At 41.7% G+C, this 17,841-nt stretch overlaps 1 protein-coding gene across 4 annotated transcripts in view; it reads right to left on the bottom strand.

The window, feature by feature from the left end:
• man1a2 (mannosidase, alpha, class 1A, member 2) overlaps positions 1 to 17,841 on the bottom strand; it is a 153,679-nt gene that overhangs the window by 98,293 nt on the left and 37,545 nt on the right. For all 4 annotated transcript variants that reach the window (XM_061842304.1, XM_061842307.1, XM_061842308.1 and 1 more), the window contains 2 exons: positions 17,219 to 17,315; positions 4,471 to 4,589 (listed from right to left, as the gene is read on the bottom strand). In XM_061842304.1, coding sequence (XP_061698288.1) covers positions 4,471 to 4,589; positions 17,219 to 17,315 — 216 coding nt within the window. The remainder of the gene's footprint in view (positions 1 to 4,470; positions 4,590 to 17,218; positions 17,316 to 17,841) is intronic.

Below are 17,841 nucleotides of genomic sequence, written 5' to 3'. Positions count from 1 at the left end.
GAGAATGTTGTTGAACTGCTCGACTGCACGTTGTTCAAGTCACCATTCAAAATTTTAAAATTGGCAAGAAATATAGATGAATCACGGCTATTATTATTGACGTTGTCACTGTTATCTGGCTACTCTCTAGGGAAAAGCAATGAGTTATTATGCTCCTTACTCAGGCACGATTTTGGAGTGAGCAATTTGGCGGAATTTTAATGTGGAAAAAAGTAAAACAGCGATGTGTAATGTCAGTAAATTAAGCGTTTCACATGGAATTGAGATTTCTGCTGTTAATTTTTTTACTAACGAATTCGTCTTTCTTTGTAAAACCCTGAAATTACATATTTTTGCTAGTGAATACATTTGAAGTGTCCTCTTAGAGGTAGAGTTCAGTGATATAGCCTGACTAAATCTAACCACCCATTATCTGAGCCACATATCCTCACAAGGGTTGCAGGAGTACTGGAGCCAAAATCAGCCATCTCCGGCCAGGAGGCTGTGTACACACTAAACTGGATGCCAGCCAATGGACCTTTCTGACTGGCGATCTTCACCTCCGCCGCCCTTAGCTACAGTTGCCATGCCCCACAATCTTCCAAAATGGCGACTGAACATAACAGGTTTGAACTGGATTCTCTATCGCGTATTCCAGATAATATTGGGTATGTTTTTTGCCAAATGCGCCAGACTTGTCCAAGAAAGTTCTACAGAGAGGTCTCAACTATTTCACACAAGGATATGTATATGGAATTAAGATTTTGGACAGAGTAGGACGCAATGTCAGAGTTACAGCGTAATGTTGGCGATCGATGCAAAAACGTTTGACGTATCACAAACTTCATATTGAAATCCAACAGGATCAAATAATGGAATTATACTGTGCATGTACAGTAGGGTGAGTACTTTTTACTTCGAAAGATCACAAGTAATATCAATGAAGTCTTTATAAGTGAGTGGGTGTATTCATTTGACTTGGGTCGTAATGGAACCCAGTGCCCTGTCTTAAAAGTCCGATACGATACAAATAGGCAAATAGATATTTCTCTTGCATGACATCACGCATTTACGTATCACTAACCTGACTCTTTGGCATAAAACATTACACACTTCATTCAGCAGGTCAGTGATTCATTAGCAAAGAGAAAATTGTTCACCTGCAATGTATAAAGCACTGATAATAATTCAATCAAACTCAGAGAAGATATTTTCCCTCACTTACCTTTGAACATACAGCCTTGTGTTTGTTGATATTGTCCATATTTAGTTGAACGAGCATTCTTCGAGCATTGAGTCTAGATATAGTTTTCAGATGCTCGAAGGCAGTTTATGTGATTGATTTGAAATCATTGTTGAAAGTCAGATCAGAATCAATCAGAACACCAAGGTTTCGGACTTGGTCTTTGGTTTTTAAAGATAGAGGGTCCAGGTGTTTACTAAAAGCAATTCTCTTTTCTTTATTGCCAAAAACATTTGTCACAGTTTTGTTGTGATTTAGTTTAAGAAAATTTTGGCACATCCAGTTATTTATCTGATTTAGACAGTGGCACAATACCTCAATTGAACTGTAGTCATCTGGAGACACTGCTAAATATAACTGTGTTTCATCTGCATAGCTATGGTAGTCAAAATTAAAGTTTTGAAGAATTTGACCCAAGGGTCATATACTGGCTGAACAGGAGAGGTCCAAGAACTGACCCTTGTGGGACCCCATAGATAATTGCTATTTGCTGAGACCCAGCACCTCCAATAGTCATAAAGTAGCTCCTTTCCTCCAGGTAGGCCCAAAACCATTTAAGGACCGTTCCATTTAGTCCAAACATGTTTCCAACCTGTTTAGCAGTATATTGTGATCTACCGAATCCAAAGCCACGCAGAGATCCAACAAGATCAAAATTGACACCTTTCCTTAGTCAGTATTCAACCTTATATCATTTAGCACTTTGATAAGAGCAGATTCTGTACTGTGATGAGTTTGGAACCCTGATTGAAATTTGTCAAAAAGTCAATTTAAATTCAAGAAATTGCTGAGTTGATTAAAAATAACTTTCTCAAGAATCTTGGCTAAGATCATAAAGCCAAGAAAAGCAAACAAGAAGTGCAGTTGCATAATTTTTCATTTCAGTACTGTTGTGTTTAGTGGTTTTAAGTTCAAGGAATTGAAGGTTCTTGGAAAAAAAGCTGTCCTTGAGTCTGCTCGTCTGTGTTTTATAGGACCTGTACCGCCTGCCAGAGGGGAGAAAGTTAAACAGGTGTTGACCAGTATGGGAAGTCAGAATCAGAATTAGCTTTATTTGCAAAGTCTGCCAAAACACAAAAGGAATTTTTCTCCAGCAGTTGGTGCTGCCCTGGTAGGACATTCAGACCAAAGAAGAACAAACAATTTCTGTTTATATGAACTATTCCTTATAAGAGTAATAGATGTGCAAGATGTCAAGTCTTCTTCATTGAGAACAGGTAGGAGATAAGAGTGTGGAAACATACCACATTGTGTTCAGGTTGTACAGCCTTTACCCGTTCGTCCTGTGCAATGACAATTGTAGAAAGGGAGCAGTTTAAAGTGATGATTTGTGCGATAGTCTACAAAATGTATTACAAATACTAATACGACCAGCAGGATGTGAGTGAGTGTCCCAAAAACAACACAAGGCAGAAAATAGTAGGTTCGCTGATCAAGAATTTGATGACTTAATTCTTCTTCTTTTCCTTTCAACTTGTCTCGTTAGGGGTCGCCACAGCGTGTCATCTTTTTGATTGTAAGCCTAACTCGTGTATCTTCCTCTCCAACACCCACTGTCCTCACATCCTCCCTCACAACAATCCATCAACCTTTTTCTTTGGTCTTACTCTCGATCTTTTGCCTGGCAGTTCAATCCTCAGCACCCTTCTACCAATATACTCACTCTCTTGCATCTGAACATGTCCAAACCATCGAAGTCTGCTCTCTCTCACCTGGTCTCCAAAACATCCAATTTTGGCTGTCCCTCTTTGCTCATTTCTAATCCAATCCAGCCTATTCACACCAAGTGTGAACCTCAGCATCTTCATTTCTGCTACCTCCAGTTCTGCTTCTTGTTGTTTGTTCAGAGCCACCGTCTCTAATCCATACATCATGGCTGGCCTCACCACTATTTTATAAGCTTTGCCCTTCATCCTTGGGGGTACTCTTCTGTCACATCGAACACCAGACATATTCCGCCAACTGTTCCATCCCGCTTGGACCCGTTTCTTCACTTACTTACCACACACACCAATGCCTTTTATTGTTGACCCCAAGTATATGAAGTCATCCACCCTCGTTACCTCTTTTCCCTGGAGCGTCACTCTTCCTCCTCCGCCCCTCTCATTCACGCACATATATTCTGTTTTATTTCCGCTAATCTTCATTCGTCTCCTTTCCAGTGCGTACCTCCATCTTTCTAACTCTTCCTCGGCCTGTTCCTTGCTTTCACTGCAGATCACAATATCATCTGCGAACATCATGGTCCAAGGGGAATCGAGCATTCTATTGAACGAGTTGGTCAAAAACTCCACAGCCACCTCACCAAATTGCTTCCATATCTCCACTGGTATGTCATTGGGACCAACTGCCTTTCCATTTTTCATTCTGTTCATTGCCTTTCTAACTTCCGCCTGACTAATCACATTGTGATTTCTGGATTTTTTTTTTTTTTTAAGAATCTCTCTCTCACAGTGGGCATGCACCTACAATGAAAATTTCAGACCCCTCCGTGATTTCTAAGTGGGAGAATTTGCAATGTACCAGGGTGTTCAAATACTTATTTTTCTTCACTGTAAATATATATATATATATATATATATATATATATACATATATATATATACATATACATACACACACACACACACACACACACACACATACATAAAGACACCCATCTACATCGTATGGTCGTTATATTAAGATTATTGTTTACGCAAGGGTGAAAAGTAAGAAAGATGTCTGATGCCCCATTCGATGAGTGCTGCTTTGACAATCCAATTTTCCCCAAATGAATGAATAAAGTAGCTATCAATGTACGCATTTACTGAAATTGGCATGGAGGGAATTTTTTGTCATTCATGTTAGTGGATGATGCACCAGGTGACTAACTGGGGCACTGTTTATACTACTCATTATTTGAGGAAAAGGTACTTTAAGTATCTGGTTGGTTTGGGTGATGCAAAACACTGCCAGTCATTGGTCTGGTATGTTCCCAAAATGTTCTAACATTAGCTTTTGCCATTGCTCTGCCTTGGCTCAGGTAAATGCCAAGGTCATTAGTTTGTTGCACCAGTGTATTTGTTGCACATGGATCAAACTGGTTAAAGCTTCCAAAACGTAAATACGAGACAACCCACGTTTTCCTCATTTCTTCTTTGATAATATTTTTCAAACAGAAGTGTTCAATGCAGTCTCACAACTTCAGATGATATGAGACTATTTTCTATGGAAAACCTACCCCTTAATTGAAATTAGGAACATACCACACTGAAGTCCAGATTCTGCTCAATCCACTCCTGACCATCCTTGAACTCTTCGTGCATACCCATGATGTACAGTGTGTCCAAGGCGTCGACGATGGATGCTCCGAGCTGAGAATTACCTGCACAAGACACATGGGGAACTCAAGGCGGGAGGAAATGTTTTTTACCCCAGTTAATCACAGAATTTTTGTTGAATGCCTATCTCTAATATGGACATGGAGACCAACAGGAACAGGAACTCAAGCAATGACCCTTTATGGAATCGATTTCCATTATTATATTCCATTATTAGCCCTGAATTTCAATGCAGAAGGTCATAATATGACGCAAATAATCTTTTACAGTGTTGACATTCACAATGGCTGACATCACAGAACTGGTCACTGCTGTATGGCAACATTTAGTAATTTGGATTGGAGTGAGAGCCAGTAGGAACAGTTCCAAATGCCATTGATCTACCCATTCCAAAAATACTTGCAAAAACATTTATCCATTTATTATATGCACTGCTGCAATAATATATTGTTTTAGATTTTATTGGGGTGGAACTCATGGTTCGAGACAAGAGGTGATGTTGCAATAATTCTGCTTTGAAAGGTATGTCACCATGATTAGCTGAAAGACAGGATATTGGAACATCAACATAATTAGAAAGTAAAATATAATAATTAACTATCAAGAAGTTTTATTTGACTTTTCATTTCTTATGTAGGTCTTTTGATGTTATTTGTGGATGTGGAGAAATGTCGAGAATCGCTGCGAGGTATCTGGTCAGTCAATTAGGGCTCCGTGACAGATATCACTTCTAAAATGTTGAGTTTTCTTCGGGATCAACAGAGTAGGTACAGACATGGACAACATTGTTTAGATACATATATATATATATATCGCAAATGAAATCATAAAAAACAGGCATTTCTTATCAGTGCCACTGATTTCCTGAAGCTCACCACTCATTTTACTTATCTTGGTCTTCATTCAAAATGCAAGCACTTTGCCATGCAAGCTTTTAAATCGCTCTAAAAATACACAGCAGTCCGACAGGCAGGGACAGGGGAGTGTCTTGGCTGCATGCTGCCTCTTGAGAAATTGGCTTGACTGTTGGACTGAACAATCCTCTCTGTCATTTTCACCACCTCCTGGCTGTCATGGCAACAGTTGATGCTAACACCAAAGATAGAGGATGATGAGAGTCAGAGAATATTATCTTTACGGAATGGTTGCACCATCAATTGTGATAAGAATGCATTAATTTAACCCGATCATTAAGCCGTAAATGTTATTTTTCACATAAATTTGTGGTTTCTTTTTCGCAACCATTTCTACCAAGGGTTACAAATGAGAAACTGAAAGAAAATCAGAAGCAGCAACAAGATCTTCCAGCCAGGAGTGAAATGAGAGGCAGGCCAAACACCATCTTGACTGAGCAGGAGAGCTTCCTTATGTCTTACTCAGGATGACTCAGTGAGGGCAAGTCAAGCACGTTCACATTATAACAGCAATACAGTAAGAATATTGAACTGAAATGTGGTGATAATTTAAGAGAATTTAATCTATGAACAGTGGTAGCTCTACTTCGGAAAGTCTCTACTAACGAAAGATTCAGGCTGCGAAAAGCCTCCCCGGAAAATTTTTGTTTCCGAAAAAAAATTCAGGATACGGAAGGAAAAAAAATGGCGCTGGATTCCACCGAAAGTAAACATCCTGTACTCTATTTTGGTTTGAAAGCTGCGCAATAGAGCTACGGCTGGCGCATCTTCCTGGCATCACATTGGCTATGAGAGATGTAAATCTTTACCCATGAGGCAGATCCCGCCTCTTGGTTTGTGTGGCGCAATAGAGCATCTCCCCCTATTGGCTATCACGTAGCATCTTTCTGGCATTACATCCCTCCATTAGCTAGGAGGGACGTCCATTTATTTTTTTGGGGGACGTCATGCTTTACCGATGACACACTCCCTGTATCTTTGTCACCGATTCCATTGTCATACACCTGCGCACACTCATACTGTACAACTTCTTTGCTGATTTATTTTTCACCATGGGACCCAAGAAATTGATGGCCAGTACCAGTGAGAATCATCAAAACAAAACAAAAATAATCATTGAGAAATATGAAACAGACAAGTGAGAATGTGGCTTCAGGCTGTTGCTACTCAACAAGATATTGAGGTTCGAAGTGGAGGTGGAACCTGAAGTTGAGCAAATTGTTTCGCTAGGAAAAGGTGACATCGAGTTGGTTGAGGAGCACAACGAGGCTCTTTCAACGAAAGGCTGGAGGCAATGCAACACACGACAATGCAGGAGCAGTTTGTGGCATAGAGGAGGAGGCCACCACTCTTCCGTCAGCCAGAATAAAAGTGTTTACAGCCTGTACTTCATATTCCAAGTGACAAAACAGAAACTGCATATGGCCTAAAGACATACAGAGCTGTGAAGATAATTACTGCATTCCTTTATACCAGCAATGTGAAAATCAATCAGTCAAATCAATCACTGAAACCTTTCAAAATTAAAAATCAATACTAAGTGCTTCACAAGATCTATAGTGCTGTGAAAGAGTATTTGTACCTTGTGAATTTGTTTTTTGCATAATTTTTTTACTTTAAGATCGTCAGACAAATGTAAACAAAAATCCAGTCACCCATCCATCCTTTGATTTTCTGAGCCGCTTATCCTCACAAGGGTCGCAGGAGTGCTGGATACGTATAATGCAGTTTTTAAACAGTGGTTTCATTTATGTGAAACAAGCTATTAAAAGTTACCTGGCCCTGTTTGAAAAATGTATGGCTACCTTTATTAAATCATGAATTAAATTATGAAAAATTAAGTTGGCCAAAATATCTAAAAAAAAAAAAAATAGATGCAACAAAATGCTACAATCCAAATAAATTTAATAACAGATGGGAAATAAAGTAATTGAGATCTATCAGTCTGCAAAGGGTTACCAAGCCAGTTCAAAAGCTTTAAGATTCCTGCAAACCTTAGTGACACGATTCATCCTAAATTGGAGAAAATATGGAACAGCAGTGAACTTTCCCTTTCAACAAAAATGACTCCAAGACCGCAGCGACATCTCATTCAGCAGGTCACAATGGAAAACAAGAACTGCAGGCCTCGCTTGCCTCAGTTAAGGTTAGTGTTAATGACTCAACAATAAGGAAGCAACTAGACAAAAATGAAAATTCATGGCAGAGTTCCAAGGTGAAAAACACAACTGACAAAAAAGTACAGAAAAAGTCATCTCTATTTCGAAAACAAATTAACAAAAAACAAACAAAAAACATTGAATAATCCCCAAGACTTTGGAAACAATATTAATGAATTTCATGCAAACCATTACTATTAGTAAAGTCAATTATTGTAACTGGTTAAAAATAGTGGCCAGCATTTTGTTGGAATTACCCAAAAAAAAACTTGGAATGGGAACTTCAAACACCTCTAAAATCTACCAAATAATTTAATGAAATAAAATTCATGATGTGCTACTGCACACAATCCTTTTCTGACAAATGTTCAATTCGCTCTAATTAGGTCAAGAAGCTCAACGTACACAACCACCAAGTGTAATGTAGCTTTGGTGGTTGCTGAAGCAAAAAGTCTGGCATGGGAGGAGTTCGGTGAGGCCATTGACAAAGAGTTCCAGATGGCTTCGAGGTAATTGTGGTTCAAGATCCAGGGTCTAAGGAGGGGGAAGCAGTGCGCCGTCAACACTGAATAAAGAGGACAGTGTGCTGCTGAGCTCAACACGGGACTTTGTGAATTGGGACGGAGAATATTTTGAAGATTTTCTCAATTCCACTGACACACCTTCCCATCAGGAAATATAGTCTGGGTTCTCTGAGGCGGGCTGTCCAATCTTTGGGGTTGAAGTCACCGAGTTGGTTAAAAAGCTCCTCAGTGACAAGGCTCCTGGGATAGATGAGATTTGTCCAAAGTTCCTAAAGACTCTGGATGTTGTGGAGCTGTCTGATTGCACGTCTCTCCAACATTGCGTGGACATCTATGACAGCGCTTCTGGATTGGCAGACTGGGGTGGTGGTCCCCATTTTAAAGAAGGGGGACCAGAGGGCTTGTTCCAACTACAGGGGGATCACACTCCTCAGCCTTCCTGGTTAGGTCTATTTGAGGGTGCTGGAGATGAGGGTCCAACAGGAAGTCATATCTTATATTCAGGAGGAACAATGTTTTTTGTCATGGCCGTGGAACAGTGGACCTGTGTGTGTTTTGTGAACTTTGATAAGACGTTCTCCTCGGGATTCTAGTGGGGGGCTTGGGTGTATGGGGTACCGAACCCCCTGATGTGGGCTGTTTGGTCACTGTACGACCATTTGTCAGAGTTTGGTCTGCAATGCTAGCAGTAGGTCAGACTTGTTTCTGATGAGGGTTGGACTCCACCAAGGCTGTCCTTTGTCACCGATTCTGTTCATAACATTCATGGAATATTTCTAGGCGCAGCCAAGGCATAGAGAGGGTCCGGTTTGGTGGCCTCAATATTGCATGTCTGCTTTTTGCAGATTAAGTGGTTCTGTTGGGTTAATCAAGCTGCGATCTCCAAATCTAACTGAAGTGGTTTGCAGCCAAGCGTGAAGCGTCTGGGACGAGAGTCAGCACCTCCAAATCTGAAATCATGGTCCTCAGTCGGAAAAGAGTGGCATGTCCTCTCCAGGTCAGGGATGAGATCCTGCCCAAAGTGGAGGGTTTAAATTATATTTGGGTCTTGTTCAAGATTGAGGGAAGAAGGGAATGAGAGACTGACAGGTGGATTGGTGCAATGTCTGCAGTGATGCGAACTTTGTATCCATCTGTTATGGTAAAGAAGGAGCTAAGTCAAAAGCTCTGAATTTACCAGTCAATCTGTGGTCCTACCCTTACCTATGGGATGTGGGTCACAACCGAAAGAACAAGATGCTGGATACAAGCAGACGAAATCAGTGTCCAAGCTCTCCCTTAGAGATAGGGTGATAAGCTCGGTCATCCAGGAGGGGGGGGTCAGTGTTGAGCCACTGCTCCTCAGCATTGAGAGGAGGCAGATGAGGTGCCTGGGATATACGACTTGGATGACTCCAGGAATCCTCCCTGGTGTCGTGTTCCAGGCACGTTCCACTGAAATGAGACTTCGGGGACAAACCAGGACACGCTGAAGAGAATACATTTCTCAGCTAGCCTGGAAATGGCTCGGGAACCCCTCAGAAGATCTGGACGAAGTGGCTGGAGGAAGGAAAGTCTGGGCATCCCTGTTAAAGCTGGTGCTCCCGCAAACCGACCTCTAATTGGAGGTAGAAGATGAATGAGTTCCATCTTTGCAAGACGACCAGCAGCCTTTATTTCACCACAATGTTTTTGTCTCAATTGACTGTCTCTGTTGTCGTCGTGTTGTCGTATGAGGGCGGCGCAAACTACAAGAGACAAATTCCTTGTATGTTCCAGACACACCATGTTTTTACAGCGATAAGGCACACGTGAAAATGAAAATGAACGCTTTATGTGTACACCGATGCCAAAATCTAACTGACTGGGAGCATTTCCTGCCGACACAATAGTTATATAGAGGAAAAGCGGACACGTGAGAGGACAGCATGATGACATTAGAAGGGGTGTGGGAGAGGATACTAAAGGCAGGTATTCAATGCTGGTATGTGTTTTGTGCTAAACAACATCGTTTTGGCTAAGAACCCCCAAAAATGGCACCAACGAAGTGACACGCTTACGAAGCACAGTTTAAATTGCAATCTATTAGTTACGCGGAGAAACATTGAAATCAAGCAGCTGTGAGAGAATTCAAGATCAACGAATCCATGCTCTTAAAGTAGAGGAAGTAGGAATCTAAGCTTTGCCAAGTCAAGAAGACAAAAATAAGTTTCTGCGGAAACAAGGCAGGGTGGCCCAAGTTGGAAGAGCAATTCGAGCAATGGGTTAATGATCAAAGAACAAAGAACAAACCGCCGTGAAAAAACAAGTGCAGCTAATGAAGTCGGAGCTTGCCATTATTACAGGAGGCTTGACAAAATCGTGTACAATGTGAAGCTGCGAGCGGTGTGGGAGCAATGGATGACAAATGGTGAACAGCTTAATTCAGACTGGGAGCCAGTGTCGGGAGAGTTACGCCACAATTCGTGAATGGATTGTGGATGTTTGGGCTAACATGTCTGCTTACACTGTTGTTCGAAAAGCCGGCATCATTTGTGAATTTTTTTTAAAAATTCTGTGACTACGTACATTGTTAACTACTTCGATAAAGTACATCCGAACTCACTGTTCACATTGTTATATACTTCAATAACGTAAAAATGAACTCCGTTTTTCTCTCGGTGTATTTTTAAATAGTGTGCATGCATGGTACCGTATGTTTTAAGTTAGTGTCGCTATAAAGCTGTATGTTTTGCATAACTGCAGCAACAGTGGGACTATTGTGGACAGGCATTGCTCAACTGATCTTGAGTAGATGTCTTTGAAGTCGACCTTTTTTCTTTCTACCCAGGGAACAAACAATGTTCATCATGGCTGTGTATATTCCAGTCAGTGCTAGTGGAAAATGGCGATCTCCCTCCTGCATGACACCCTTAACAAACACCAGCGGGTTGGTGTCCACATAGTAGCAAGAGACTTTAGTAGGACCAATTTGAAGCCCACACTCCCCACATTCTATCAGCATGTTAAATGTTCCACCAGAGGGGAGAATACTATAGATCCTGTCTACACTAATATTAAGCACACATACCGAGCAATACCACTCCCTAACCTCAGCCAATCCAACCACCTTTTCCTTACTCCTCTACCCAGCCTACACCCACCTGAGGGACATGAACAGGCACACCTTCAAGACTGTCACTACCTGACCTGATAACACTCTCCAAATGGCAGGAGTGTTTCTCACATACAGACGTGGACTTATATGGACAACAGGAGTTGGAATAATCTACTGTTATAACCCTGGACTACATCGGGTTTTGTATCAGTAACACAACTGCGGACATAAAAAATTGGGGGTTTCCCACTCAGGAACCCTGGATGACCAGCCAGGTCCATACACTATTCAGAGGCCACGATACTGGTTATAGATAAGGTGATAGCGACCTCTACAAGTTTACTTAAGCCAATCTGAAAAGGGATGTTAAAAAAGCAAAAGCGAACTAAGGGAGGGTGTGGCAGGCAATTCACATCTTCACGAAGAACAGAGGCTGTGCTACACAACCAGAGAAATTGAGTGAAACAATGGCAGAGGAACTTAACAGCTTCTTTGCCTGCTTTGAAACAACACAACAACAGCACCCATCAGTGTCTGCTCTGCCCCTAGCCAGCTCCTGCACCACATCCTTCACTGCCAGTGAGCATGACGTCAAGCAGGTGCTCCTGGCAGTGAACCCAAAGAAAGCTGCTGGTCCAGATGGAGTTCCTGTTAAGGTACTCAGAGCATGTGGCTCCCAGCTCTCTCTCATCTTTACCAGCATGTTTAACCTCTCCCTGGCCCAGGAAGTCATCCCATTCTATCTGAAATGAGCCATAATCATCCTGGTACCAAAGAAGTCTACCACCACCAACCTGAATGACTACCGCCAGGTGGCCCTGACTCTAGTAATCACAAAGTGCTTTGAGACACTGCTTCTTCAACAAATCAAGGCCCATCTTTCTGGCAAACTTGACCCTCATCAGTTTGTGGACTATGAAAACAAACCTACTGAAGATGCCATCACCATAGCCCTCCACGCCGTGCTGGCTCACTTGGACCAGCAGAAGAGCTCCGTCTGAATCCTCTTTGTTGACTGTAGCTCGACTTTCAACACAATCATCCCAGACATTCTCATTACCAAATTAAACACCCTTGGCATTCCACCTAACACATGTGCCTGCATTAAGAACTTTCTCACTAACCGGTCGCAGAGTGTGAGAATGGGGCCCCTACCTCTTCTACACACAGATGATGAGCTCTGGCTCCCATCAGGACTGTGTGTTAAGCCCCCTCCTATACTGCCTCTCTACCCATGATTGTCATCCGGCCCATAACAACCTCATAGTGAAGTTTGCTGACGACACCACAGTGGTTGGACTAATTTCAGGAGGAAACAAAGCATCCTAGAGGGCGGAGTTCCTGAAGCTGGCAACTTGGTGCTCAATAAACAGCCTGATTCTGAACATCAAGAAAACCAAGCAGATCATTGCCGACTTCAGGAGGGCCTTCAATGACGCAGCCTCCTCCTTCATTGATGGGGAGCGAGTGGGGAGGGTCCACACATTCTGGTACCTCAGCGTGCTCATCTCTTCTGACATATCCTGGAATCTCCACGATCACAAAGATGGCTCACCAGCAGATACACTTACTGAGAGTCCTAAGGAAGCAAGACCTTAACTCCAGCCTGCTGCTGACCTTCTATTGGTCGTCCATTGAGTGCCTGCTTACATAATGCATCACAGTGTGGTATGGGAATTTAACTGACGGAGAGAGACTGGAGAGGGTATTAAAGAACCCTTGTAAAATTATTGGCTGCCTGTTCCCCTCTCTGCCGGACATTTACACCGCCCGGTGTCTTAGTAGAGCACCAAAAAAAATCATCAAGGACACTTACCACCCTGGAACTGACCTGTTTGACCTACTGCTCCTGCATCTTCACAAGGTATTTAGCTTGTTTTCTGAGATTGATTGACATCTTCGACCAAAACACTTTCATCTCTGAGACACAGAGCAGGTCTCTTTCCTGAGCGGTGCAGCGGCTGTACATTCCCATGATGTTTTGATTTGTGTGCAATTGTTTGGACAGATGAACGTGGCACCTTCAAACATCTGAAAACAGCACCAAAGGACGAGCCACACTTGTCGGGCTCCATGATACTTTCTCTGATTTCCTGGCCAATTTATTTTGTTTTCCCATTATTTAAAAAAGGAAGCAGAGTGTTTGAGGTGTGGCCTTAAATATTTCTTCAGGCAAGGCATCATTTATGTCAGTTATCTTCTCAGAAGCTTGCAAAGCCATCACCTCACCATTTTGGCTTCCCCATGTTATTTAAGGAAAATTTTTGTGTACATAAACCTTTGACCTCAAAGAAAATACAAATTTATTTTTTTAAATATTCTCTCTTGTTATTGTGGCATTTAACAAAATTAAATTATTTTGGTGATCCTCAATAACCTGAAAGAGAGTGATTTAGTCTGAATTGACTTGAGATAGAGACAAAGAATGCAATGTGCGTTTTTGTACAGTGTATGTAAATTTCTGGCTTGATGCCCCATAGGTCAGTGGTTAGAGCAGGGGTGTCAAACATACGGCCCGCAGGCCGGATCCGGCCCGTCTAGTGGTTTGGTACGGCCCGGGGAAGAAAGCTGCATTGTATAAAAAAAAATATGAATTTTCTTTAAAATTTGTAGTTCTTGTATTATCCGCTAGGGGGCGCAGTGTTTTAGTACGTGCAGACAACATGAAAGCAACACTGCGGCGGAACTAGGACCACCTTGACCTGGTAAAATTGAACGTCTGTACAGCGTCTATTGGCGACAATTGCATTATCTACTTTTCCGTTTGCCTCGCACCCTCATCAGCAAAATGTCTTTGTCAAAAAGGAGAAAAGTAGACACAGAGTGTCGGACTTTTCAAGAAAAATGGACATGTTCTTATATGTTCACGGAGGTGAATGGGAAACCCGTGTGCCTGGTGTGCCAGCAGCAAGTTTCGGTGCTTAAAGAATACAATATTCGGCGCCATTACGAAACTCAGCATGGTGAAAAATACAACAGTTTGCATGGAGAATTGAGAAAACAGAAGGTAAATGAAATTATGGCGCGTCTGAAGAAACAGCAATCTGTTTTCACCCGGAGCCGAGAAGCCAGTGATGCTGCGGTGAAAGCCAGCTCCCTAATTGCGAGCCAAATAGCAATGGCATCAAAGCCGTACAGTGATGGAGAGTTCATCAAAAACTGCTTGCTGACGGCTGCTGAAATTGTGTGTACTGAGAAGCGACATGCTTTCGCCAATATAAGCTTGACAAGAAATACCGTGGCAGACAGGATTTTGGAACTCTCTGCAGATTTGGACCACCAACTAAAACGCAAAGTGGGGTCATTTGTGGCATTTTCTGTTGCGATTGATGAGAGTACTGATATCACGGACGTCGCTCAACTGGCCATATTCATTCGTGGAGTTGACAAGATTTTGAATGTCACAGAGGAGTTTCTCGAGCTGGTGCCGATGATCGACACCACAACAGCTGAGGACATTTTCAGCTCTGTCGTTGGAGCGCTGGACAGAGTCGGAGCGGACTGGTCACGCGCCGTAAGCCTGACTACTGATGGTGCGCAGTCAATGATCGGTAAAAAGGTAGGTGTTGTGACAAAGTTCAGAGATAAAGTACAAGCCGCAAATGGGGGAGGTAATTTTTGGACATTTCATTGCATTTTGCATCAGGAGGCATTATGCAGCAAATCGCTAAGAATGGATAACGTCATGGAGGTGGTTGTCCGAACTGTTAATTTCATCCGAGCCATAGGTCTCAATCATCGTCAATTTGACAGCTTTCTCAGTGACTGTAACATTATCCGTGCCTTATCACACGAACGTACGATGGTTAAGCAGAGGTGCTGTGCTAAAGCGCTTCTTTGATTTACGTGATGAAATCGGACAATTCATGGAGAAAAAAGGTAAACCTGTTAAGGAATTACAGTGCCATATGGGGCTGCAGGACTTTGCGTTTATGGTTGACATCACTGAGCACTTGAATATTCTTAACAAAATGTTGCAGGGATGTAAAAAAATCGTAACACAGTATTATGACAGCATACGTGCATTCAAGTTAAAGCTTGGGTTATGGGAGACGCAGGTGGCAAGCGGTGACCCTGCTCATTTTCCCTGTTTAAAAGATATGTGCGCAGCAAGCGTTAATTCTGACGTGAAACGGTACAAAGAGAAGATTTCAGGCCTGTTGATGGAGTTTGTGAAAAGATTTCAGGTTTTTAGCGAACTCGAAACAGATTTTGCAGTTTTTCGCTCACCATTCAGTCAAAGCTTCTGATTTGCCCGTTGCCATGCAACTTGAAATCATTGATTTGCAGTGTGATGTAGAACTGAAGGACAGATTTGCCTCTGTAAGCTTGGACACATTTTACAAGTACCTCCTACCAGCCTATCCCGCATTGACAGCACTAGCTGCTAAAACATTGTCCATGTTTGGGACAACCTACCTTTGTGAGCAAGTTTTCTCACAAATGAACATTAATAAAACAAAGCTGCGCTCAAAGCTCACACATAAGCATTTGAATGAGATTCTGAAATTGGCTGCTTCTCAGGACATGATGCCTCATATTGATGCACTTGTGCAGGATAAACGATGTCAAGTTTCAAGGGCAAATTCCAAGCAAGACGAATAATTGCTGTGAAAGTTATTCATTTGTTCAAATTGCTTTCCAGATGTTGAAAAACGGTGTTTTTAAGTTCCACAAGGCTGGTACTAAATGTTTTTGGAACATTGTTACTATTTCTGTGATCAGTTTTATGTACAACACACTTAAATATATGTTTAACTGTGTAAAAGTGTTGTTAAAATTGCACATACTTTATTTATGTTCTTATGTTATTCTCTTGTTCATAATATATTGTTCATAATGTAAAAGGAAAATTCTGTTAATAAACATTTTGATAATTTACTCATTCTTTGCACTAATTATTAGTATTAGTGACTAATACAAAGGAAAAAAGTGGGCTTATTGTTAGTTCTATGTAATTTTGCAATGAGTTTACTGGTCCGGCCCGCTTGATCTCAAATTAAGCTGTATTCGGCCCGCAGACCAAAGGGAGTTTGACACCCCTGGGTTAGAGCATTGGTTTGGTAAACCAGGGGTCATGAGTTTGTATGCCACTGGGGCCTCCACTCCCTGAGAGGAGTTGCATCAGGAAGGGCATCCGGTGTAAAAACTGTGCTAAATAAATATGAGCGCTCATCTGAGATGTCATACTGTGGCGACCCTAACAGGACAAGCTGAAAGAAACTGACTTTTATTTACTTGTGTAAATTTCTGGCTTCATCTTTATGTATAGTTTATCAAAAGAGCTGCTACCACCAACGAAGTGGATTGGATAAAGGATATGATCGCTTATGCAAAGTATAACTATATTAAAAACTGTAGACAGGAAGTTGTGCAAAAGAAACTATTAAGGTGAATAGAAGAAAACACAACTTGGATGTGTGACAGCAAGTCACATTGTGAACAATCTAATGTGATGTTCATCCACCAAGGGTCCTGAAACAATGACGTACGTGTTAGTGGACCTGTCTGTGCTGTCCAAGTGTAAACATGGTGAGTTCAGGGAATCAGGGCATTTGTTTAAAAGGAGCAATAACACAAACTGGGTCAAATGCATGTAACGAATATAGTAAGCCGGCAATGTCATTGTTATGTAAAAGAGCAAAGAAAGAAGTTGTGCTGGGAACTGCAGAGTAGGGATATACTAGCGCAATGTTTAGATGCAGAAATATAACCTTTGTATGTTAAAAGTGAAAAAGCAAGGAAACTTAATGTGAATGAAGTACATTTCTACCACCAACTAACATGTTATCATTAGGGGCTTTCATGACTGTGCCATAGTTTAAGTTTTGTCACCTATAATTGGTGCGTTATTCAAAGACTTTTTAGTGTAAAGGCAAGTTATTTACAGATGTACTATTATTTTAAATTATCCACCAGCCATGGCTGTGAAAGGGTGTCATGTTTATGATTGGGGTTCGGACAAATGTGTGCGTGACTGAGTTTAGTTGGGAATCTTACCAAAAATATTTGTAGAATGTCCTTTCTTGGCAAGAGGCTTGAGTTCGTTGTGACCCCAGCCGTATTGACGGTAGCTGTCCCATGCATGCTTCATCATCTAAATGTTACAGCAACAACAAATTAGATGCGGTCAAGAGTTAAGCAATCATTGTGGTGGATTTGCACTCTCTGGAATTTATTCTTTGTCAATCATCAAAATTGCACGGTAATTAGAGGGAGTTCTCGGGTTAAGACGGTCTTGACATAAAATGTTTAGACTTTATGACACCCGAGTCTTGTCTGCCATTATGGCCCCAGCACCACAGTGTTTCTGCTTAGCTCATGCATATTGCAGATCGGTTTGTGCGCAGAGACATTATTTGCCCTTGTCGCCCACCTTTTTGCACATTATGGCCCACAAGAAGAAAGCTGTTTTTTTTTTTTCCACAATGCTGGTCCAGCACAAAGAAAAGCAATGACCATGGAAATGAAGCTCAATATCATTGAAAAAAATAATAATAATAATCGGAGAAAGGATTAACCTCGACGGACATGACAAAGACTTGGACTTCAGTCGGACGACCTTGGTATTTTAGTGCACGTGAAAGGTTTTGCCCCTATGAGGGATCATACACTGATCAAGA

The sequence above is a fragment of the Syngnathoides biaculeatus genome, chromosome 14 (assembly GCF_019802595.1).
Source record: "Syngnathoides biaculeatus isolate LvHL_M chromosome 14, ASM1980259v1, whole genome shotgun sequence".
NCBI classification, from domain to species: Eukaryota; Metazoa; Chordata; class Actinopteri; order Syngnathiformes; family Syngnathidae; genus Syngnathoides; species Syngnathoides biaculeatus.
The sequence above is the reverse complement of the archived record's forward strand: the minus strand, read 5'-3'. Positions and strand labels throughout refer to the sequence as shown.